The sequence below is a fragment of the Phoca vitulina genome, unplaced genomic scaffold, assembly GCF_004348235.1.
Source record: "Phoca vitulina isolate PV1807 unplaced genomic scaffold, GSC_HSeal_1.0 scaffold4, whole genome shotgun sequence".
Classification (NCBI taxonomy): domain Eukaryota; kingdom Metazoa; phylum Chordata; class Mammalia; order Carnivora; family Phocidae; genus Phoca; species Phoca vitulina.
This window is the reverse complement of record NW_022589707.1, coordinates 49,485,738-49,511,432: the sequence shown is the minus strand read 5'-3', so window position 1 is coordinate 49,511,432 and position 25,695 is coordinate 49,485,738. Positions and strand designations below refer to the sequence as shown.

Sequence of the window (25,695 nt, the reverse complement as noted above, 5' to 3'; positions counted from 1 at the left end):
TCAAGCAGAGAAAGTCAATTATCATATGGTTTCACTTATTTGTGGAACATAAGGAATAACATGGAGGACATTAGGAGAAGGAAGGGAAAAATGGGCGGGGGGAATTGGAGGGAGAGATGAACCATGAGAGACTATGGACTCTGAGAAACAAACTGAGGGTTCTAGAGGGGAGGGGAGTGGGGGGATGGGTTAGCCTGGTGATGGGTATTGAGGGCACGTACTGTATGGAGCACTGGGTGTTATACGAAAACAATGGATCATGGAACACTACATCAAAAACTAATGATGTATTGTATGGTGACTAACATAACATAATAAAATTAAAAAAAAAAAAAGATGCTTCACCTTTTTTTCACCCCATGTAAGATTTTTCAAATCATGTTCCTCGGGAACATTATCAAGCTATTAATAGGTGTTGATGACAAAAAAATTCTGTGGTTTGGAAAGTTAGGTAAACAAAATTAAATAGACTTATTTATTCCAGAACTTTTCAGAAACTTTGATAGTATCATTTGGCTTGTAAAGGAACATTTTAGGGTTTGGAAGAGTACGTAGATTTGCATAAGTTACATAGAAGTATAAAATTACTGCCCAGAAACATCTTAAAGAGACCAATATTTTACAGGATGCACTTTGACAAATACTATGCCTGTCCATGGCAGGGTGAAAGTACTCACAGCTGATGTCTGAGAAGTCTACGGATACAGATGCAAGACTGAAAATATTATGACCAACCAGACATAGCCACATTGTAAGTACTGAATCTGTTGCCTTTAGAAGTGAAGCATCTAAAATATTAGGCAGACTATGAATTAAAAATGAGATCAAATAAAAACTGTTAATGGACTACTTAGTACAGCTCTTTCTCCCTATGGGAAAATGACTTTATAATTTTGTATGATAGGTAAGTATGAAGTTTCTAGAACATAGTGGTCGTAAATTACTTGCCCCATAAATGGAAAAATGAAATTCACTAAGTTATCAGTAATCACTCAACAGCTCTTCTATCACTATGGAACTTAAGTTGCTTGATTTCTAAAATAAAAAGAAAGGAAAATACACAGAGATACTAAAAATAAAAGCATTGAGCAAGCACTTTTTAAAGTAATAAGAATACATCACTACCAAATAAATTCAACAAAAAGGTTTGTTAATATTTTATTAGTATTTTCTAATGGACAGAACATAACGCAAACCAAATAAAAATTTTAATCTTCTTTTTAGTTCAATAAAAATAACTGACATTCTGATTGTTGTTTCTTCTTTGTTAAAGAAGGAAAGTATTGATAGAATAGTTAGGCACACAGTTGACATTTACTGTACAATGATATGCACAAGTTATCTTTTAACAACTATAATCCTAAGATGTGCTCTTTATATTTTTCCCTTGTAATACAGGAGCCATGCTCCTATAAGCAAAATTTACTAATAACAAAAGAATTTTACAAGGAGTGACAAAAAAGACTTTTAAAACAAGTCCTTAAATAAAAGGATGCAGCAACAACGGAATGTAAGTTGTTGGGTTAAGAAGACAGTTTAAACTAGATCTCAAAACATTAAAAATTCATTTATTTTACAATTACTCAAATACACATGCATTAAATGAAAATATTGCACAAAATTAAAATTTTAGATTGTGAAATTTATATTGTTCTTAATTTTTTAAAAATTGATACACTTTCTGGTAGCACTTAACTGTTTGATTCTTTCCAAACACCAGCAGCACAAACTTAAGATGAGCCAACAGAAATATTCAAGAAAGTTTTTAATTTTTTTAAAAAAAAAGTTAAGGCTAACCAAGTGCATCCATTGGTCAATGGCACAATTTTTTCAGCAACTATTCAGAACACCCTAATCAGAGGAAATGCCCAGCTAAGCGCTATATTTAAATCATACAATCAATTTTTAGGTGAATCAACTGTTAGTAGTGATGGTTTCTAAATAGTTTGTTACCTGAAAAAATCAGAAAACCCAAAAGAGGATGATTAATTTTGAAGGTTCTTGCCTAAAGGCACCACTGACTTAAAAACACATTCAAAAAATCAAATATCAGAAGACTTAAAGCCTCTTCAGGTATATATTTATATATGCAATAAATGCATTAAATGTAATAACTTTATTAAACATAGTACACTGTACTTGACTTATGAATTAAATATTTTACACACAGCTTGACCAAGTCATTCAAAAAGTATCTCTAATTTTAGCATGACCACAGCTCTCTGATGTAAAACATAGATGTGCATAGAGAAGACGCACAACCGTTTACATAGACTACCATTTGACATTTCTGCTTTTGAAATATAAACTCTTGAAACAAAAATTATTTAAAAAACCCATTTACTCATTAATTTTTGGTATGATTGCAGTTACCTTGCAGGGCTCTGTTATGAAAAGTTGCAATTTTGCAGGACCTTTCTTTCTTTCCCTGGTTGATGGCCAGCATTCCTCACATTATCTGGAAATGCTTTTCATATGTACACACTAGGCTCTTAAATGAATTCTTGTTTGCTCTTAGACTTATGTCAAAAATATACTTGAAATGGGCAAGGGTATATTTGAGAATCATTGCACTTATGGCCATGCTGATGCTTCCTACAGACATGTTTCACAAATCCTCACCTTTAAAGCCTGGGGCATGGGGGGCGGGGGGGACCATGGCAGGGAGACACACTGGGAAGAAAAAGTATTATTTCTTCCGCCAGAGTCAATAAGGATCTTTCCTCATTTGCAAGTTGCAACGAAAGGGGTTTCATTTATGTAATTCTTTAGACATGCAATACATGCTGAATATATGCATACTGTAAGTATGCACAACAGCATTATTAATAAATATGATTATTATTATTATAAAGCTTTAAAGGAAGGCTTTAATCTGTTATTAGGCTTCACTTTGTAAGTAGAATCTCGGTGAAAACAAGACAATAACATCTTGTTTCCATCTTAAAGCTCCCAAATAACTGGGATACCGAAACTTTGTCCCTTTATCTTAAGCACCCAGACGTTCTTTTAATACCAGGATCTTGGCTCAGTGGTCTGATAAGTAGCTTCACTATTTTAAGGTTGTAGTGTTAAATATTTTTAAAACAAAAAATGCTGACATATCCAAACCCTTAGTCAGTGTAAGTATTTAAAACTATGCAGAAATCCTGCATACAAGGGATATGAAGACTTCCAAGATGGACAAACGGAGAATGAGAAAACTATAAGAAATGCAGAGGCTCCAGAACTGGAAAAGGTAATTTGTTGTTGTTGGTATAAAATTATTTCAGGGACTTAAATGTATACACCCAGGGGTTTTGCCAACTTGCTTTATTTAGTAGAATTTTACATTATGCAAAATATAAATAAAAGCATATTTTAAAAAATATTATAGTTCTGTTTTCATTATTTATTTTTATATATATATACACAGTAATAGAATTAGGAATTTGTCTGTTTACATATGACTAAAAGCTCATTTAATCCTTTGATTTGCTACTTTTGCAATCACCTAAGGTATGTCTAGATCACACAATTTAAAACGATCACATTGTAACTTTCAATGGTGCTGTTCTTTTTTTAATTTCCATGTTTTTAAAATAACAGAATGTATTTGGCAGTTCTTTCGAGATTATACTCCCTATTGTGTAATCAGTAATCTCTTAAAGAAAACTGTAATAATTTTGAAACTTAACTGAGAGCGCCACTATATGCTTCTTTTTGCACACAGAACACCAAAAGAAAACTTATGATTGAGTACCATAAGAGCAAAACAGAGCCCCAAAGCACGTACGAATCAATTAAAATTTGTTTTATACCAATAATAACAAATCCAATCAAATTCTGTTTTTGATTGGTTTTATTTTATGTCACAAAACTGTAATTAGGGTATAAGGTTACTTCATACTTTAAGGGCATCCTGTCACTTTCCCCTGACCTGAAGCAGATGTTCCAAAGATCATTCACCTGGCTAATCCACATTATATCAAAATTCTGATAAAGATCTATAAAATTATTATGCAAAAACAAATCCCTCCAAATCATACATTGCTCAGTCTCCCACGGTTAAACAAATTAGCCAGTTTATCTGTGAACCATTGTTTTGTGCTTTCCTCAGCTCTCACGTATACATTCTGGCACTTTGTCATTGCTGGAGAATGCTGATTAGTTTGAAATGGAAGAGACCAATGTCATTCTTGCTTGAGAAGGGGGCAGTATCCTCTCAATGTTGCAAAAATATGCACCAAATCATTTAAGACACAGAAATCTCTCTTGGTAGTGGCTGGATTATGGACGAGGATGAGAAGAACCACAGTCTTATGGATGTATTAATAATCTATTTTGAGACACTAAAAGACTGGTGCGACATGACAGTATATGAGTTAAGCCCCAGAAGATCTGTCCATATTATTAGTCCTGGACAAAATGAACACCAGCTTCAGAGATTGGAGTGTCACCTCTTCTGTAAAGAAGGCGCTTGAGTAGTTTGAAGTTTCTGTTTATATTTCTGTATCTGCTTTGATCGTGAATGCAGTTTGTTGAAAAGTTCACGAAATTTATACTGTGGAAATAAGGTTTCCAAAAAGCCTTCCAAGAAGACATAAACCATTCTCCTATTTAACTGGTTGTGCTGAAACATTTCAAAAACACGAAGAATACCTTTCCGTGTTGTTTCAGCCCCGATAATGTGCTTCAGTTCATCTAAATGAAGAGTGGACAAAAAAACATCATTCATTACTCATATAAAGGAAACACAAGGCCTAAACTATCCTCTGAGTTTAAAGTATGTGAAGTACACTGCAGGGTAATAAATAGGAGATCTTCAGTTCATGTGTTTCAGCTATGTATTCTATATTCTAACTGAGATTAAAATTTACACATGTCTTCATGCATCCATCCACTTATGTAAGAACAGATACTGGGGATGATAAAACACACAAAAAAGAAGCAGGGTCTAGACTCTGAAACCCCAAATTAGAGTTACAATCCTGTCCCTAAATACCTATATGATATTTACCCATCCTGAGTTTGTTTCCTTATCTGTAAAATGGGGATTTATAACAACCACCAAATCCTTATAACTAAGAATTTGGAGAGCTTTAACGAAACAATGTGAAAAGTGATCTGCAAAGGCTAAAACACTATACAAATAGTCTTACTGTGTCTAACGCACAGTGAGAAATACTGTAAGGGAATGGTGTATGAAAGCCGATTAACGATCTCAAAAAGCTTGCAATAGTAACAGTGCCATTCAAGTACCCCAAGTATAAAGATGTTTACAGAGGGGAGAATTCCACATGGTATATAATCAAGAAAGGTTCCCTTCAAGGAAGTGATGAATGAAGGAGACTTTGCTACCCGAGCAGGAGTTTGACAGGCACAAACAGATGATGGATTAGCTTTGGGGGAGAGAACAACAACGAGCAAATGAGAGCTAAGTGGGAAAAACAAGGCAGGTTCAAAAAATGGGGGCACTACAGTTTGGCTAAATTTTAAGATTCTTTTAAAAGAAAGTGGAGAGAAGAATGGGAACAAGTGCTATGGCTATCAGAGTGAGCCAAGTGTGGAGTTTACTCCCAGGCAACATGAAGTTATTACAGATAGTTGAATAGGGGAACATGTATGACTACCCTTCCTTATTTATAATCAGGGCTTCAATAGCAGTAAATACTATTTAACTGCTTTCAAAAAAAACATGCAACTTCCAAAAGGTATGTTTCTACCTAGGAGTACAGGGTAATTTAAAGCAAACAGCTTATGAATTTACCAATAAAAACAGGAAAGGGATTATGTGTATATAAACACATACCTTTATATTTAGCCTCACTTCCTTCACGTCTTCACCCAAGTGTCCTCTTCTCACACAGCTGCCCCCACCCAGCACTTCCCTCTTCCTGCACTACTGGTCTCGTCAGCACTTACCACTAGCTAACATACTGGCCTTTATTTATTTGTCTGCCTTCTGTCTGTGGTTCCCTAATAGAGTGTAACCTCCAAGAAGGCAAAGTTAGTGTAAAGAAAGTGTCTGGCACATGAAATACTCCCAAGAAATACTTACTGAACAAATGCATTAGTTTCTTTCGGCTATATAAATCAGTCTACAGCACAATCTGGTTTATGCTCACAGTATATTAAATAATATCTAATCCTAAATTGTCATTTATTGTTCTAAAATGTTATTTCTGTAATTTGCTTTTTTTCTCCAAATGCAATAGTATAGTCTGCAGGACAGAATTAATAGCCATGAGGCAAATTTCCAACTTAACTGACAGAAGAGAGATTTTAAAATCTATGATGAAAATGAACTATATAGTTCTAAGTTAAAGAAAAACAAAGTTATAGAAAAAGAAATAGATATTACATGATGTTAATGAACTTCATAAATACTCCTTTTCCACTCTATATTCATTATCAAAATGTGGAGAAGAGATATCTAAGTATTTTCAAAGATATTCATAACTAAAGAAGGGACCAAACAACCACCCAGCCACACAAAATTGCTTTTCATATTATAGAGGCCCTCTTATTGAGAGAAGTCAAAAGGGGGACAAAGTGAGTCTAAGATAGCAGTGTTCTAAAGAAGTAATTCAAATTAGACCAAAAGAATGCCACTAAGTATATTTTCTTCGGAATCATGTTTTAATTGAGATTAATAATGTTTCTACATAAAGGGATTCTTTGAAAGAATATGTTCTCTGAAGTAGAACAGATATACTTCCTGAAAACCTCACACTTCATGTTCTTTTATTCATCTGTCACATATTTTGTCATCAACTTTATTCTCAAAATGGCTCAAGGTAGCAAATGACGTGGTTAAAAGCACCACTTTTTTCTCATGATCAAAAGCAGTGGCTTTCAAGTCGCTCAGCATGGAGCAGAAGCCCAACAGTCACTTCCTAGCTTGAAACCTGGAGTGGCTTACTTAACCTCTTTGAGCTTCTATTTGCTCACATATAAAGCTGCGATGTTAACAGTGCCTAGCTTCTTAATACGGGTATGAGAGTTAGCGAAGAATATATGAGAAATGCACAGCAACAGTGCCTAATTCATGGTAAGCCATTATATGGTAGTTACTAAAATCAATAGGCAGCTAACCCAGCATGCTCGGTGCCAAAAAGTCAGAAGAACTACAAATTAATAAGATTTTTACCAAATCTGTTCACTCACCTGGCATAATTGAAAGTAATTTAGTTTTTCCCGCAACTCTTGTTCTCATTCGAATAGCTTTATCTCTGCATGGAACAGTCTCTGCTAAAATGCCATTTGGCCAAAAGGCATCTCTATTTAAGAAAATTAAATACATTTTGTAAAAATTTTCATTTTCTAATGATATAAATCAGTAAAATTATCCCAATTTTCTACAGAAAACACAAATATAAGTAGAAAGTGGAAACACTTCTGAAATTTTATAGAGGTATGACATTCAAAAAATAGTAACTAAGAGCAGGGTTCAATTTTAGGTGTAAAAGGATATACGTAAGAGAAGTAACAGATGAATTCTGCCCTGGAATAACTTATAAACACTAACAAATGAAAAAGACAGCAAAATGGAATATATAGGTGACTACATCACAGCCATTTAAACTCAAAGTAGGCCTCTGATCTCAATGAGATTGAACATCTGATCCAACTACAACCCCACAATATCTTGAATTTGGATACCTTATAGTTAATCTCCCTCAGCTCCCTTATAAGTAAGCCAATACAAAACAAATGCTGCATCCACACCTTACAGTTAGACTGATTACAACATTCCTTTCACATATATATACCCTACTCTCCTTCACTTGCTTAGCGTGCTTGATTCCAACTCTCCAATTCACAGGCCAAAGGCAAGAACGGAACACACTAACTAAGGTTCCATCTGGGAATCTGGTCTGAGGGAGAGACTCCCCAGAGCAGCTGTTCTTAACTTTGACTGAACATTAGAAACACCTGTGAGCTTTAAAAAATCTTCATGTTCAGGCCTTCTACTGATTAAGTCAGACTCTAGAAATGGGATCCAAGTATCAGTACTTTTTAAAGCTCTCCAAGTGATTCCAACATGAGAATCACTGCTCCACAGTGAACCAAACATCATTCACCAGCCCTGAAACAGAATGTACATGCCCGGACAGGTGCTCTAACTTTTGGCAACAGTACGGTATAGTGCGGAGAAACCCAGCTTCAGATTAAACTGCTGTTCCCCGCTTTCCAGCATGTGAGCTTTTGGACAAGCCACTCAACTTCTCTAATCCTCACTTTTCACATAACAAAATGGAGACCAATCCCTATCTCATAAAATAGGGCAAAATCAGGAAGTACGCATAAAGTAGTTGGCACAGTGCCAAGCAAGTAATGTTCAATATTGGTAGCTCCTTTCTTGCTTCTGTTACTTCAGAGTACATGATGGCATGAATATTTATGCCTTGCTTATCTTTCACTTTTAGAAAAGAGGTTTATTTCTTGACTATGCGGTGCTTTCCTTGAAGGGGCTGCATTTTATCTCAGTCCCTGGTGACTGGCAAAATACTAGGCACAGAGGAGGGGTTCAGAATATTTTTGTAGGATGAATATATGAACTGGAGTATCACTGCTCTTAATTTGTATTCTTTTCAGGGGTTCAAATAGTTAATAATTAGTCCATAGGCAGAGACACACATATTTTTTTAAATTTTCATTTAAAATCAAGGATTTCAATTACTTTAAAGCCACATTACTGTGATAAAATATAACCAACATCTTAAAGATTATTCTCTTATACTTTTCTATTCTGGTTTTAAAGAAACAAAGATCAAAAAGTCCACGGAACAAATGTTTATAATTCTTACAACTCTTCTTGCTCATCAGTGATGATTAAAACCAACTTTATGGTCAGGAAGAAAAGGAAAGCAGTGAATGTTAATTAGTGATAACAATGCTAAACTCTGTACTACCTGAAAGAAGTGACTGTGTCTTAAGATATACCTGAAACGTTTCACTAAGTCGGCTACTTGCTCAGGTGAGGTCATCCAATCAACATGGTCAACTATTTTTCTGAAAGTAAAGAAATTTAAATTAGTAGGGTCAAAATTTTAAAAGGCATATAAAATAAGCATTCCTTTCATGAAGTAAGTTAATCGGTATGTAAATTATCTGTGAAAGCAACAGACTGTTTTAATGATCTTAAAAGGCTCAGAGAAGAAAATTCTCCTACAAAGGTTGAACAATCTACTTCCAGAAGTACATGTTTAAGAGCTAAGTAAGAACATCTCTAAGGAATGAAAAAAAAAATTGGTACCTATTAATAGTATCACCATATGTGGCTCTAATAAGCTGTTGAAGTAGGTTTTTGATATTCCTTCGCAACCACTGATTTCTCTCTTTTAAGTCGAATACTTCATCCATAAGAAGCAGCATTACCCTAAGTGGAATATTGTCATCCACCTGAAAAAATATGGGAAGAAATGAAAATACATTTATTTGAGTTACTTATCTATACTATGAATGGCTACTTCTGCTGCTTTTACAAAATGATTGGTACTCAATTTCAGAGATCAGAGAATAAGTTATACTATGGTCTTCATAACCTAACATTTCATTCTAATTTTTAAAAACATAGGTTTTTAACAGTCATTTTGCAAGAATACAGAATTTTACAACCCTACAATTCCAAAGTGGTAGTGAAAAAAACTTCTCAAAGTGAATCTATGATGTCTTAGGAAAAAATAATTTAGCTCTTTTACTTTTAGTAGAGTCTGTACTGCTTTGATAAGGCAAATGCTGGCCCCCTTCGCCGATTTTCTGGAGCATCTTTTTGATAAAGAACAAAATAGTCTCAACATTTCTCCTTATTTAATAGAACAAAACACAATCTACACAGAATAACATGTTTTGCTTAGTGCGATGTACATACTTAGGTATTTTCAGGAAAGAAGCTAAAATAAAATCCAGTATATAGCTAAGTTATTACAAAAGGCATATTTCACTATACTTCTAAAATTTTCTTTTTTTTTAATCTTTGAAGATTTTATTTATTTGACAGAGAGAGACACAGCAAGAGAGGGAACGCAAGCAGGGGGTGTGGGAGAGGGAGAAGCAGGCTTCCCTGAAGCAGAGAGCCCAATGCGGGGCTCGATCCCAGGACCCTGGGATCATGACCTGAGCCGAAGGCAGATGCTTAACGACTGAGCCACTCAGGCGCCCCTAAAATTTTCTTTTAACTTTTAGCAAGTAAAAATTTGTACAGGAATATTCAATTAATGATGTAAAAAGTAAAGATGACTACAAGAAGAGCAAAAAAATAAAAGTTAAAAAAAAAAATAAAGACAACGAGAAAGCTTTGATGTGAAAAAATATATACAAAGCAAAACAGATTTAGAACTACAATCAAACTGCATATAATTGCCAGTAATTTTATAATTCTTTCATCACTAAGATACTCTTTTCAATCATTTCCTCATCCATGTTGTAATTTAAATCTTGAGAAAATAGCATGAGTTATTTTCACTGTTATGCTGTAAACATTTTCTTAGTGCACCTTCCCTTCCACATATTGAAAACTCAGAGCTAAACCAAACAAGGAATGGCTGGGGTTGGTGAGGGGGTGGGGGGCAGAGATGGATTTCACTCCAGAGGCAAATAAATACTTCTCTGTTTTCTGATTGAGTATATACTCATTAGTTTGGTAAGACATGGTAATTCTAATGAATAGCTAAATTGTAAAAACTTTTAACAGAAGGCATGATGTTATAAATGTTATACCAGCAAAACTCATAATAAAATACTCCTTAAAAAGCAAATAAAATATTATCTTTGTTTAATACAGTTTATTATAGGAAATTCAATGAAAAACTGAAGGGAGATAATTATGACTTTAAAATAAATCTGCCTAATAGAATACAAAGCCCAGACCCAAACATATACGATAATCTAATTTGTGACAAGGGAGAAATAGTACACTTGGGAAAAGAGGGCCTTCTCAGTAAATGGTGCTTGGGTCAACTGCCCTCACTCCATACACAAAAATCAATCCTAGATGAATGGGAAATCTAAATTTCGGCATGATAAAACAAAAAAGATTTTTAAAGAAAATCACAAGTGATCCTTGTGACCTTGTAGTACGCACAGATTATATATATACTTTGCACAAAAGCACACCAACTAGAAGATATTCACAATACACAAATACTTTTATCTGACAAAGAACCACTATTCAGATTATATAAAGCACTCTTGTTAATCAAAAAAGACAAAGACAGCCAAGCCAACAGAAAAATAGAGGAAAGAGCTAGAGACACAAGACAAGACACCCAAATGGCCAACAAACAAATGCAAAGAGGTTCAACTTTTCCAGTCATCAGAGAAATGGAAATCCACATGAGCTACAACCAGAATGGCTAAAATTTAAAAGACATCACATACTGACTGTTGACAGGCTACGGAGCATTGACATCCTCAGGCATTGCTGGCAGCAGTGTGAGCAGCACGAACACTTTGGGAAACTATTTGACAGTATCTCTTAAAACCGAACTTATGAATACCTTCTAACCAAGGAATTCCATTCCTCAGTACAGACCCAAAAGAAATGTATACTTAATTTTTTAATCAAATAAAAGACAGGTACCAGAATGTTCACAGGAGTACTATTCATATTACAACAAATAAATTATACTATATTTACAAAATGGAGTACTGTAAGCCCACAAGAATGAAGAAACTACAATCACACAAAACAACACGGAAGAATATCACAACGTTGAGCAAAAAAAAAAAAAGCCAGACTTAAAGGAGTACATACCTTACAGTTTCATTTATATAAAGTATAAAAGCAGGGTAGAAGTCAGGATAGTGATTATCCTTGGTAGGGGAGAGGATAGTGACAGGAAGAGAGCATTAGGGGCTTTCTGGGGTATTGGTGTAACATTCTGTTTCTTGCTTAGAGTGCTGATTATATGGACACGTTCAGTTTGTAAGAATTCATCAAACTTAACACATATAATATATACACATAGGTATATAGTAACAGGTATACATATTATACTTCATTAATCAGTTAAAAAGATTTACCAAGTATGATTTCAATTACAGTTGAATACTACCAAAAATAAAATTAACTCACAGTATCGTCAAGCTGAGCTGAGACCCGACAATGTTCAGGATCTGAGTCAGTCTTCGGAATTAAAGGAGGCACCTAACATTTAAAAGTATATAAAAACAGAACAAAATAAACACACTAAAGCAGACAGTGAAAGAATACAATACAATAATAAATCAAAATGAGTATAAAGCATAATAATAGCATTTAATTTGATTTTTGGAACGATATATAAACAAAGTTTGTATAGTATTAAAAAGTATTAACACTCTACAATTAGAAACCCAATGCTAAAGTGTGATTACTTCATTACCAAAAGATTTTTTTCTTTAAAAAAAAATGGACTTTTGAGTTGGAAGGGGAGATTACTTAGTTAAACCCCTATACTTTTTAGAACTTAAAGCTAAGAAAGGTTAAATGATTTAAAAACCAAAAGTTAGTAGCACAGCCAGAGAACAGAATTCCAATCTTTATTTTACCATAAGGAGCTTGACAGTAAGTTAACAGACTTAAGAAACTAGTTAACCTGTTTTAGATAAGTTATGAGGAAAATGGAGAGACCGGTGTTAGTTGAAAATCATTTGTCAGCACAGCAGGGACCATCAAGATCACTTATTATAACCCCTTCATGTTGCTGGTAAGGAAAAAGGAACGGGGAAAAGCTCAGTGACTTCTGTACAAAGTCATATGAGTAGTTATCGGCAGAAGTGGCACGTGCAAAAATCCTCATTTTCAGTGTTAGTGTACATCCCCCCATGATTAGAAACAAAGATAAAGCATCAGAGAAAGTATAAGAATAAATAGAAAAGTATGGATTTACACACACATTATTTTAGGAGTTGTCTCTTAAAGAAATTGTGTGTGTATTTTTATTCTATATTTATATATATTATATTTACTCTTCATTCAAACATGATCTAACAAATAGAAAACTCTAACAGTAACAAGTTTTCTTTTATAGTCTTGATTATAATGTTAAACAAGTAGGTGAAAATTATAAAAAGTGTAACTCAGAAAGTAACAACTTGGTCTGCTACCTGTATTTGCAAATGTGATGAAAATGTTTATGAAACTCTTCTATACCACTCACTTGTATATCCAAGTAAAGGATGGCCCCAGAGGCTGATGATTGTGAGACTTTTCCTCCCTTTGATCTCCTAGCCTAGCCACTTGGTCAGGTGAAGCAGGAGAAATTAGGCTTTATGTTTCCTGATGAATACTAGTATAGCTAATTTGCACAACAGCACTTGCTATTGTTTTAAAATTTAATAGCATTATAAAATAAAAATGGCATAATAGCATATAACAGTACAAAGGATGTCTGTTATCTTTACTGGCTTTCAAAATTCTACCACAGCAAAGCCTGAGGAGTGACTGGATTTCACCGTATCCATTTCTGATAAGAATTCATTCTCTTTGGTTTTTTTATTTTTTATAAGACTATGTGTCTAGGGAGCTTTGGACTTCTCAAAAGAAATAAGGTAAATCTAAGCAGAAGCTCAATAAATCTTAGTTGATTTAAAAATAGTTTGCTGTAGATATTACTGAAAACATCTTCTTACCTTGAAAAATGATTGCTTTATGTCTTGACCTAATCTTTCTGACATTTTGCCCATGTTGTCTGACATCTTAGTCATTCCCTCTGCCAAGCTATCAGGAAGGGATTTAACTGCATTTGAAACATTCCTCATAGAATTTCGAAGTGGATTTACAAAAGTGTCCATCTAAGGGGAAAAGATATTATACCATGACTTCATTGTATCAGACTTGTTATTTAACTGAGAAGCCTGGGAAAATACAGAGTGCAACACACATGAAAAATGCAGTAATTTTCTAGTCTATAATATCTAATTGCATTTTAAAAGTACAGAACTACTTTCTTCAAAATGTATTGTCTTAAAAATGTATTTTCACACACAAATATATGATTAAAAAACTGGGTGATAAGGCAATTGCTAGAAAATATAAGCTTTAGCTTATACAAAAAAAAAAATATGTTGCTAGTGATTATAAGTTTTGGCTGCCTTATTAAAGAAATAAGCTAAAGTAAATAAAACATGTTCCAAAACAGAAATTGGTGCACACGGAATTAGCCACAACATACTTCTGCTACAATTCAAGGCAATAATAACATAGGTATTTTGAGGAGACAATGAAAAATAAACAAGCAGATAAAATAAGCAGAAAGCTCAAGTAACTAGCAAGTAACTAAGATTTATTTTTTAAAATAATTTTTTGGTTACATTACATGCTCAGAATCTATAGAGGGACTATGGAATCCTTTAGTAAGACAGAAAAGAAAAACTATAAAAGAAAATATGATCAGAAATATAAAAAGGAATAATCTCCAGGGGGATAGGAAGCATTAAAATTGACATTCTGACTGCACAAATGTCAGATAATTTCAATTAAGAAAGGAAGAAACATCTAGAAACCAAAATAGTCTGCATATGGAACTCTTGAGAATTTTAACAGACAGAAACAAAGAAAAAAAACAAAAAAGGGACACAAAATCAAAGTCATAAAAAATCTACAAGAATATTTTCCAGAAAGTGTGAATCTCATAAGAACTAATGCAGAAACAAATTATGTTCCCTACCAAAAAAAAACAAAAACAAAAACAAAAAACTAAAAGAAACTGAACTCCACTACTTCAGGAACATAGCACAATGTTAAGAGATGGTATCAAGAAGATAAAACTCCTTCACTCTAGTATGTTTTCATGGTTTCCATTAAGAAAAACTGGAAAAGATTAAATAAGTGCTATAAAAAAAGACAACAAATGAATTTCAAGATAGCCGTAAAATAATTGGGAGTTTTAGTTACTCTTTGGATTAAGCTGAGTCAATAGTGCTCTAGATATGCTTGATGGAATATGCAACATTTAGGAGGGACATTGTCACAACAGAACAATTCAGAGGAGAACCAAAGGACAAAAACAAGTACGAAGAAGGGTCTGAAAAACACTACCACTGGTACACAGATATAGAGATAAAAAGGCTAAAAAGATGAAGCTAACTGTGTGTGTGCATGTGCACTTGTGGGTAAAATTATATATGTATGTGTATGTAGCCTCGCACCAGACACGGGGCTAAACTACCACTGATACTCTTAAAATAACAGAACCTAAATCTGTATCATGTATTAGTTAATAATTATAAATAGTTGCCTGTGCACTATCCTAGACCTACAGAATCCATTTTTTTTCCTTTTTGTTTTTTGTTTTTCAATTTCTGAGGGTAAAGCCCAAGCATCTGTATTGGGGACGGGGAATGGGTGAACCAGAGGGATGGAAAAACCTCCACAGGTGATTTTGATGCCTAATCCTGAAAAAAGCAGAATTTCAGAAGCATAAAAACAGAGTCCATTGCTGTATGACAAGATTTCCACAAACAGGATTTGTCTTAAAACACGTGCTTAAAACAAAAAAACAAACTTGTAAATTACCAAGCAGAGGAATGAATTATGGATCACCAGCATAAGTGTACACTTGGCCTGACTTACCAAAGATGTTTTCCCTGCATTATCACTTCAATTATGTGTATCAGTAACAACACAAAGTAATTTTAACTTAAATTTAGGTCCCTTAACTATAGCTTAAAAAATGCCTTCACACCATGATATCAAACTGGATAGAAAGAAACAGTGTGAATAAAGGAAGACTGTGTGTTAGTTACTCTTCCTAGGAATTGCCCACATATTTTGAAAGGCTAGACAAACTCTGTGACCAGGTTAGTATGTTATAAAGTATTATTTCTCAAGCTCTGATAGCCACTGAGAAGATGTTTGCAGATGATTTCTCTAATACCTACTTAATTTTCAGTGAAATATAATTAAGAAAAAAATATTAAATTATAATTTAGCCAAAAAGGAAATGTAGCTGAAAACCCCTAATTCTTGATGTGCATAAAAATTATTTTGCCAATCTAAAAGAGGTCAAGATGACCTTGGTAACAGCCAATATGATTTATGAAAAATGTATGTTACTATGGACTTCCAGGAAGATTCAGAGGATCTTTAGATTCCAGTGGTAATATTTTTAAAAAGCAATACACAGCTGTTCAGATATATAGAGCATATATATGCTCTACACACACAGTACTATGGTCGACAAAAAGACATTGTGTACATTTGAGGTAACATTTCTTTTATCTCAAAAAAGCTGTTATTGATTTATTAGTTCTTCTTAAAATTGATAAAATCTTGAGAGAAAATAAGGTAAATATCAAAAAGATGGAACACTAGAAGGCATCTCTACTGACAATAAAACCACTTAAGAGTTGAAATTTAAACTCAATCACTTCAATCACAAAATACAAAGACATATCACCACACTGTCCCCCCACCATTATGAGGCACATAATATGGAACTTGTTATTAAAACACTCCACTAAAAAATGTTAACATCCGCTTGGATGTTAAAACCCAACACCCTTGAGTAATCATACACAGTTCTTATGTTTAATTCTTACTTATTCTGTACCAGTTAATTCTTACTTATTTTGTACCAATTCCATAATTTTTTTTTTTTTTAGTCTTTTCAGAGCGCGGGGAGGAGTGGCAGGGAAGTCACTTTTTGTTTGTTTTTAATTTTCATTTTGAAATAATTTTAGACTTTTGAAAAGTTATAAAACTACAGAGTTCCTACCCACTATCCACCCAGGCCTCCCAACTGCTGTTACTGCTCCCACTATGGCTGCCGCCACTCCTACGAAGAGGCAACATTTATTCTGAAGTTAATGAAGTGCCAGGTGCTGTCATACATGGAATATCACATTTGACTTGTACAATGCTGTAAAATGAGGATTAGTATCTTCATTTCTTGGGAAAACTAAAGGACCAAAACGTGAAGTAACTAACATGTTGCAGGTCACAGCTAGTAAATGGCAGAGCAGGGATTTAAACCAAAGACTAATTCCAAAGTCTGTGTTCTCACTCACTAAACTATCTTGCCCGATTTGAGCACTTTGTCATTTATTGTCTTAACCTACCATCTAATTCCAAGTTTAGGACCCATTTCCCCAAAGCAATTTTAAATAATAAAGATTTCACCCAAGGGGCATAAATACTTTCAGGAACATAACCTATCGAACATTTTTCTTATCCTCATTCCAAGTAAAAGACCTTTCCTGTCAGTAAGAAATGGCTCCTTCTCAAGTTATTGAAAAGCTTGGGACCTATCTTAGGCAAATCTTCCTCACTGCATTATTTCTAAAAGTCTTTTTTCTTTCTTTTAAGCTCCTGCTAGATTTTAATCTACACGTAAAAATAGTTTATATTTATCAGATATGCCTATCAATAGCAGGCTTAATAAACCATAGAAGATAAACATGCCAAAAAGCATTTAATAAAACTTTCCGGTTTTAAAACTTACAAATATAAATTTATTTTCTTTTATTTAAAAATGTATGAAGGAGCGCCTGGGCGGCTCAGTCAGTTAAGAGGCTGCCTTCAGCTCAAGTCATGATCTCGGGGTCTTGGGATCGAGTACCGTGTCGGGCTACCTGCTCAGTGGGGAGCCTGCTTCTCCCTCTCCCTCTGTGCTCTCTCACTATCTCCCGCTCTCTCTCAAGTAAATAATTAAAATCTTTTTAAAAAATGATGAAAACAGACCTATAAAGAAAACCAATGCAATGGTCTGCTTACCTTGCGAGCAAAATCCCCTTTCCCTTTACTGTAGGCTTTGTTCTCAAGGAAATCATATACATAGTGAGCCAAAGCTGGGGATGCTTTCATCATTTCAGGAGTCAAGAGTAACTAATGGGAAAAAGAAAAAGGTATCTTACATAGATATGGTATTGGAAATTAACTCCTATCTATAATTTTATCTGCTAGAAAATTAAGCATGTACAGAATTTTAATTTTGTATTTAAAAAACCAATTACACAGTTTATAAATAAAGTCATCAATAATTCTATGACCATTAACAGTTCGGTGTATATTCTTATCTGCTTTTTTGACTTTCAATGCATCTACTGTGACAGTTGTCAAATGTATTTACTATAGCAGTCCCCTTTCTCCATGGGGGATATATTCCCACCCCCCCAGTGGAGTCCTGAAACCAAAGATAGTACCGAACCCTACATATACTGGTTTTTCCTATACATACATACATACCTGTGATAAAGCTTTATTTATAAATTAGGCACAGTAAGAGATTAACAATAACAATAAAATAGAACAATTATAACAATATGCTGTAATAAAAGTATATGCAATATACTGTGAATGTGGTCTCTCTCTCAAAATATCTTACTGTTCTATACTCACCCTTCTTCTTGTGATGATAAGAGATGAGAAAATGCCTACATAATTAGACGAGGTGAGGTGAATGACATATGTATTGTGACACAGCATTAGGCTACTACTGACCTTCTGAAAATTCATCAGAAGGACAATCATCTGCTTCTGGACCATGGCCATGGCTGACTGGGTAAGTAAAACCACGGAAAGCAAAAACCACAGATAAGGGGAGGAGACTACTGTAGTCCATTTTCAGGTCTTATAGCTTATACTATGAAGATCCACATTAGTAAACTGTTAATGTTTATCACATCCTAATTCTAAAGTTAACATTAATAGAAAGTACATAAAATAATCTGAACATACTGCTTTCACAACTGTTAATGATACAACCTAACATTCTACCTTAATTCCTTCAATGGAACGTTATTTTGACATATCTTGAGTTCATCAGCTACAATATATTTGGTACAGCCATATTTAAAAGATACATTTATGGCACCAGATTTGGGAAAAAGTCTTTTAAATCTTACACATAATTGATACAGATTTTTATACAATTAAAGCTAACATATTAAAAAAATCAAAGTGTTTGGGGTGCCTGGTGGCACAGTCGGTTAAGCATCCGTCTGACTCAATTTCAGCTCAGGTGATGGATCTCAGGGTTGTGAGACCAAGCCCCGAGTTGGGCTCTGTGCTCAGCATGGAGTCGGCTTGCAATTCTCTCTCCCCCTGCCTCTGCCCCTCCCCCAACTTGTGCTCCCTTGCTCTCAAATAAAATCTTTAAAAAATTTTTTAAATTAAAAAACCAGTGTTTGACAAGAGTCATATGAATCATATCACACATCCAGCTTTAAGTCAGAAGACAAAGGTAAATAATAAGAGATTTATATGTTTTCCTATCTTTCCAGGAAATAATAATGCCATGGAATTACAATTATGGTTATAAACAAACCAAATCAAACTTACAAATGTTTTTATAAATGCTTAAGAGAGAGAGAAACCTTCCAAACAAAATATCCAGTATAGCATTAGCTAAGTTTCACTACATACTAGGGAAGGGTCAGCAAACTTTTCTGCAAAGGTCCAGATAATAATTACTTTCGGTTTTGTAGTCCACTGCGTCTTTGCTGAAACTACTCAACTCTACTGTAGCAAAATGTAAAAGCTGTACTAGGCAATAATAAACTGAATGGATGGCTGTGTTCCAATAAAACTCAATAAAACATATGGTGAACTAGATTTGGTCTGCAGTCTGCAATTTGCTGACCCCTGTTCTAGAGGGTGGATTAGGGGGTCTAAATAATGGAGCATTACATACCTGGGCTAAAGCCAGGTCTATTTGATGAAAAACCTTTACAAATCATTCATTAGAATAAAAAACTATAACGTGATATTATTATTATATCTGACATCTGGGTACCCAGGTCTAAAAGTTTTTTTCTGGGATAAATAACTTTGTGAGACAAGTTTTGTTATTCCACAATAGAAAATCTACATACCTAGAATACTACATGTAAGAAATAGTCCCTCAGATCTATTCCTCTTTTGAATTGTCCTGTAATTTTAGAAGTCTTAGACTCACTGTGGACCATAGGAGGCATTTATCAGGAATGAAAATATGCTAGCTTTGAAGAGCAACTACCTACTGAACTGGAAACATTTATCTGTTTAGTGTACCCTAAAACACCTAGACTTTACAGTGATGTGTAAGACACATGTGTGCCTGTGTGTGTGTATTCATCTAAACCTGAAGTGACAAAATCCCTAGCAGTGTCCAGAAAACAGAGAATATTGATAAATTACTGAACAGATGTGACATACTACTGAAAAGTGGTTACTATTCCACTATTATATTAAAACATTCTTTAATAAAGAAATCTACTATATCTATAGGCTATATTAAAATGAAAATCTATGGGTAAGAATAAACATGGACTTACCTGCAAATATGCATTTAAATCCTTTTTTCTTTTTTCTAAAAAATCTCTATCCATATTATTAAAAGTCTTTTTACCAGGAAGCTTCAATATGTTTGATAGATTTTCAAACTAGAAGATAAAATACATTCAATAATTTTAGTTTTTTTTTTTTTTTTTTTTTACAAAAAATGAAAAGCATTTTCCAAGGAATAATTCCTCTATATATCAAAAGCATCTTTAACAGATTATTTTGTAATATATTCTATTAAGCAAAAATCAGAAAGTATGTCCAAACATAGTTCTAATGCTACTTATTTATAAAGGAGTATTTTCAATCAAGAATGACAAACATGGATAACTGATAAAGAGGAATGATGTCCACATGGGGTTTCCTTTCTAATACTCTACTTTTGTTCAAAATTATCAATAATAAAAGGTTTTAAAATATTTTCCTTAACACTTTGACTTGTGAATAAAGTATTAGCAAATATATTTTTAAAGAACAAAGACCCATGAGTTCCTGGCTTAAGAAATCTATTAAAGAAATCTTTTTTAATATTTATGACTGTCAATCAGTTAATCATTTTAATAGCTAGTTATTAAAAATAGAAAAGGTGGGGCGCCTGGGTGGCTCAGTCGTTAAGCATCTGCCTTCGGCTCAGGTCATGATCCCAGGGTCCTGGGATCGAGCCCCACATCGGGCTCCCTGCTCCGTGGGGGGCCTGCTTCTCCCTCTCCCACTCCCCCTGCTTGTGTTCCCTCTCTCGCTGTCTCTCTCTCTGTCAAATAAATAAAATCTTTAAAAAAAAAAAATAGAAAAGGCAAATTTCAAAATATTGATTATAGTTTTATTACAACTCTGCATATAAACAACTGTAGTACAACATGGACACTTCTTCCCCACCAAACACATGAAAAATAAACTCAGAGATTATTAAGAAAAAAGCCTAAAAGCCATTAGTATGTATCGTATCTTTGCAAGGCCACAGGCACCAAGTAAGTGTACATGCTCTAGGTCTAGCATTTACAGACAACACTTGTGTGCACCTTCAAAGGCCCACATATATAGTAATGTGCTGTGCTTGCTAAAGCACAGAGTTTAACTACACCAGCGACTAACACAGCACGGGAGGAAAGTCATTTAGCTGGTGACTGTGGCTGGCCAAAAGCCTAGTAACTGAAACTTCAAGCAGCCTTCCTGTTTTTCCCATGTGATACATGTCCTAAACTGAAACAAACTTTCTAAAACCATCCTTTGTTTAAAAACATCAACAGTAATGGTTCTGTAAAGAAAACTCATTCCTGGTGCAGAGATTAAAGAGGAAATGAAAAGGTTTAGGTTAATTTTCATCTCCAAACTGGAAGATTCTAAAAAATTATTAAATGGAATGGCAAATCTGATGGTTGCCTGGAACTATAATGTGAATAAGTTCATTGTATGTTATACATGAAAGGTAAAGGCAGTTCTTTTGCCTCAGCAAAGGCAAGAAAAACAAAAAAGGAAAGTTGCAATTTACAGGGTAAATGTTATGCTGTAGCCATATTCACAAATTTGGTTGCTCACAAAAGTATTAGAATGGGTCCTCATTGAATATCAAATGTCCAGTGGAGAGTTCCTGGTTTTATGAATTAAAAAAATCATACCTTATATACCTTATGGAAATAAATTAAGTTTTTCAAGGTGTCCTAAAAGTTATTTAATTTGCTGGAATATTACTTTTCTACATTATCTTTAACTACTGACTTAACTTTACAGAATACATACTTTATTCTGGTAATACAAAGATGTTATGGGCTGAAAGGTATTGCCCCAACGTCATACGTTGAATCCTTAACCTCTAGGACTCCAGAATGTGGCTGTATTTGCAGACAGCGCCTTTAGACAGGGGATTAATTAAAACAAAGCCCTCAGGGTGGGCCCTAATCTAATCTGACTGGTGTCTTTAAGACGAGAAAATCTGAACACACAAAGATTGACATGAAGGAGGTAAGCACACAAAGAAAAGGCCATGTGGAGCCATAGAGAGAAGGGTGTCCATCTGAACGCTAAGGGGAGATGGCTCAGGAGAAACCAAATTCACCAACACCTTGATCTTGGACTTCTAGGTTCCTGAACTGAAAGAAAATTTTTTTTATTGTTTAAGCCACTCAGTCTGTTGTATTTTGTTACGGTAGCCCTAGCAAATTAATACATCAAAGGAATATAGCAGTTTGCAATAAAACAACAATTTATTTCAGAAACTTTAAAATATTAAACCTTGTTAATTAGAAAAAAACAAATTAGGGGCGCCTGGGTGGCTCAGTCGTTAAGCGTCTGCCTTCGGCGCAGGTCATGATCCCAGGGTCCTGGAATCAAGCCCCGCGTTGGGCTCCCTGCTCAGCGGAGAGCCTGCTTCTCTCTCTCCCTCTGCCTGCCAGCTCTGCCTACTTGTGCTCTATCTCTCTGTCAAATAAATAAAACCTTTAAAAAAAAAAAGGAAAAGAAAAAGAAAACAAATTAAATGCCAAAAAAGTTATTTTCTTAAAGCCTAGATTATCAAACTCCTTTTAAAATTATCTGGAACAGGGGCGCCTGGGTGGCTCAGGCGTTAAGCGTCTGCCTTCGGCTCAGGTCATGATCCCAGGGTCCTGGGATCGAGCCCCGCATCGGGCTCCCTGCTCCGCGGGAAGCCTGCTTCTCCCTCTCCCACTCCCCCTGCTTGTATTCCCTCTCTCGCTGTGTCTCTCTCTGTCAAATAAATAAATAAAATCTTAAAAAAAATAAATAAATAAAATAAAATAAAATTATCTGGAACAGAAGCATTAATGACTGACAGTTCTCTCAAATATTATTATTATGAAAGGAAAAAATGGTGAAATTTATACTCTATATTAAACTCATTACAAGTTTGGTATTTTAAAGATTTTATAAGTACAAGTAAGAGGTAGCCCACTCCCTGAAAGGTAATATAATTCCCTCTGCCAAAAATTCAAGAAATTTTTTTAAAGCATGTAAAGAAAAAAAATTAGAAATTTGCCTGAACATAAGAACTCACATAAATTAAAGAGTATTTCATGTTCACAAAGAACTCAGATATATATATATCATAAACATTCCAAAATAAAAGACTTTATCTTTCTACATTGAATTATGTCTTCCTGATGCACTACTGGAAAATTCAAAAAGCATGCCTAAAATTTTGTTAGAAGGATTCAAAATTGGTTTATAGCCAGGCACATAAATACTTTTACTCAGTTAACCTTAATGCATACTTAATATTTTCTAAATCACTAGTATTTTATCAGTACTAATAGACAATTCACCCAGTGTAACAGTAATGCAGTGTCTACTAGAATGTAAGCTCCTAGAGGCAAGGACTTGGTCTGTCCTGTTCACAGATATATTCCCAGCACTGAGAACAGTACCAAGCACAGAGAAAAAACTTAATACATATTTGTTGAATAAATAAATGCATAGGTTCAGGCGATTTCTAAAATAATGTCACATTTAATTTTTTAATTATTTTCTTTCAATTTTATAAATCTTTATCCATAAAATATCAAATGAGGCTAAAAAATCTTTAAAGAAAATAAATGTTTTTATATATTTAGACTGGAAAAAGTTCACATCACAAAGTTAAACAAAACCTGTTTTAAAAAATGTTAACACTTCAAGAGCTCTATGGAGTTAAAATTCATTTATGTCAACAGGTTGTACTGTTACCAATGGATGTATTACTTACTATTCAGTCACTGCATTTTTCTTCTATTTTATGAGAGATTTAAATTTAAAAATACAGGTAAAGCAGAGCTAAGAGGCAAACAGCCTGAATCTTATTTACAAATGCTTAGCATTTTGCTTAAAGCTACATTTTCACTCACAAGCTTTGTTTTTAAATTCTTAAGCTCTGTGAGCAATCTAAATACTTAAGTACTTATCAAACACTAACAGAACTTGATAGGAAACACAAAGTCAAAACCACTTTGCCTGTACTGAGCCCTCTCAAAAATGAATTCACTTTATTAATTTCATTTAATTTTTGATGCTGTATTGAAAAAGAATTTCTGTATGAACTGTTCTATTAATAAAGTTTTTTTAAAGTATGTTCTTCACTTATATTTGTCAATATGTAAACACGACATTTACATTCCTAGACTAGAAAATTTCACATTATACCAAATTCTCATTGATTTGCAAGTAAATAAAACTACTTCCTAGCAATTCATATTATCTTAAATTTGTCTTGTTTGGTTAAAGTGTGAGGATGGGGAGAAAGATACATAAGCTGTGGGATTTTAGCATACAAAACAGGCAATATTTTAAAAATTAAAGCAATTATTTATTTCTTCAATGTGGGACAGAAAATTCTTTCACCTCTGCAAAAAAAAAAAAAAAAAAATCAAGCTAAACATGAAGAAACAAATCAAGAAACATGGTGATCTATTCAACAACAAAAATAGAACAGGCATGCCTGAAGTTATTGATTTCCTTATGATTCAAAATAGTCTTTTTCGGGCGCCTGGGTGGCTCAGATGGTTAAGCGTCTGCCTTCGGCTCAGGTCATGATCCCAGGGTCCTGGGATCAAGTCCCGCATCGGGCTTCCTGCTCCTTGGGAGCCTGCTTCTCCCTATGTTTTTCTCTCTCTCTCTCTCAATCTCTATCATGAATAAATAAATAAAATCTTAAAAAAAAAAATAGTCTTTTTCATATGGGCTTCTGGAGCCAACACTAATCTGTTTTTAATCACTTTTAAGCCATTAATAGTTTATCTCACTCTATTCACAGAATATTTTAATGAGATTATCATGGTATCAACCATATTTTTTCCACTATCTTAACTGAAAAAGGTATTTTCTGATTACTCAAATAATACAATGTCATTTCAAAGCTTCTGTCCAAACATCACCAGTAATTATTATTTTTATTGGTTTAATACCATTGCATATTTAAAAACTTTGAATGAAATAAAAGATTCTCAAAAGTTAAATTCCATAGATCACATATTGCAATTCATCTGGTGATAATCTACTTTTCAAAGTTAAAGAAAAGAAGAAAGTATTTAATAAAAAAGTAAAGCAGAGAAATAACTTGTTTACATGTGTTATCCTTAAGGGTCCATATACTTCTATAAAACAAAAGGGTTGCATTTGGTAAGAATTAAAAACATTATTTGGTTAATGTTAATTTAGGTTGTGGTTTATAAAACAACTTGATGGATAAAGGACTTAACTGTCACACTGTGGGGATAAGGATACCATTTAAAATAACTAGCGCTCTGAATTATATTGCCGAAAACAAAACACAAAATGCCTTGCAGTGATCCTCCCTATTTTAAACCAAACCCAAACACCTCTACAAAGCAACATACACACACACACACACACCCACACACACAATCAGAAATATACATTCATTTTAATTTTCCAAGGTAGACCACTGATATTTTGTCACTGGTCTACAATGCTTGGGACTGGTTAAAGATTGATTTATTGGTTAAATGCCCATAATCATT

General features: G+C 34.0%; 1 protein-coding gene across 3 annotated transcripts in view; it reads right to left on the bottom strand.

Moving 5' to 3' along the window:
• Positions 1 to 463: 463 nt before the first annotated feature.
• SNX13 (sorting nexin 13) overlaps positions 464 to 25,695 on the bottom strand; it is a 123,240-nt gene continuing 98,008 nt past the window's right edge. Inside the window, exons 19-26 of one of the 3 annotated variants that reach the window (XM_032401993.1) lie at positions 20,224 to 20,331; positions 17,684 to 17,794; positions 13,600 to 13,761; positions 12,062 to 12,133; positions 9,242 to 9,387; positions 8,929 to 8,997; positions 7,150 to 7,262; positions 464 to 4,683 (exon numbers count right to left, since the gene is read on the bottom strand). In XM_032401993.1, the coding sequence (XP_032257884.1) occupies positions 4,436 to 4,683; positions 7,150 to 7,262; positions 8,929 to 8,997; positions 9,242 to 9,387; positions 12,062 to 12,133; positions 13,600 to 13,761; positions 17,684 to 17,794; positions 20,224 to 20,331 (1,029 nt within the window). In that variant the 3' untranslated portion in view covers positions 464 to 4,435. The remainder of the gene's footprint in view (positions 4,684 to 7,149; positions 7,263 to 8,928; positions 8,998 to 9,241; positions 9,388 to 12,061; positions 12,134 to 13,599; positions 13,762 to 17,683; positions 17,795 to 20,223; positions 20,332 to 25,695) is intronic. The other 2 variants (XM_032401994.1, XM_032401995.1) reach the window with 2 other exon arrangements.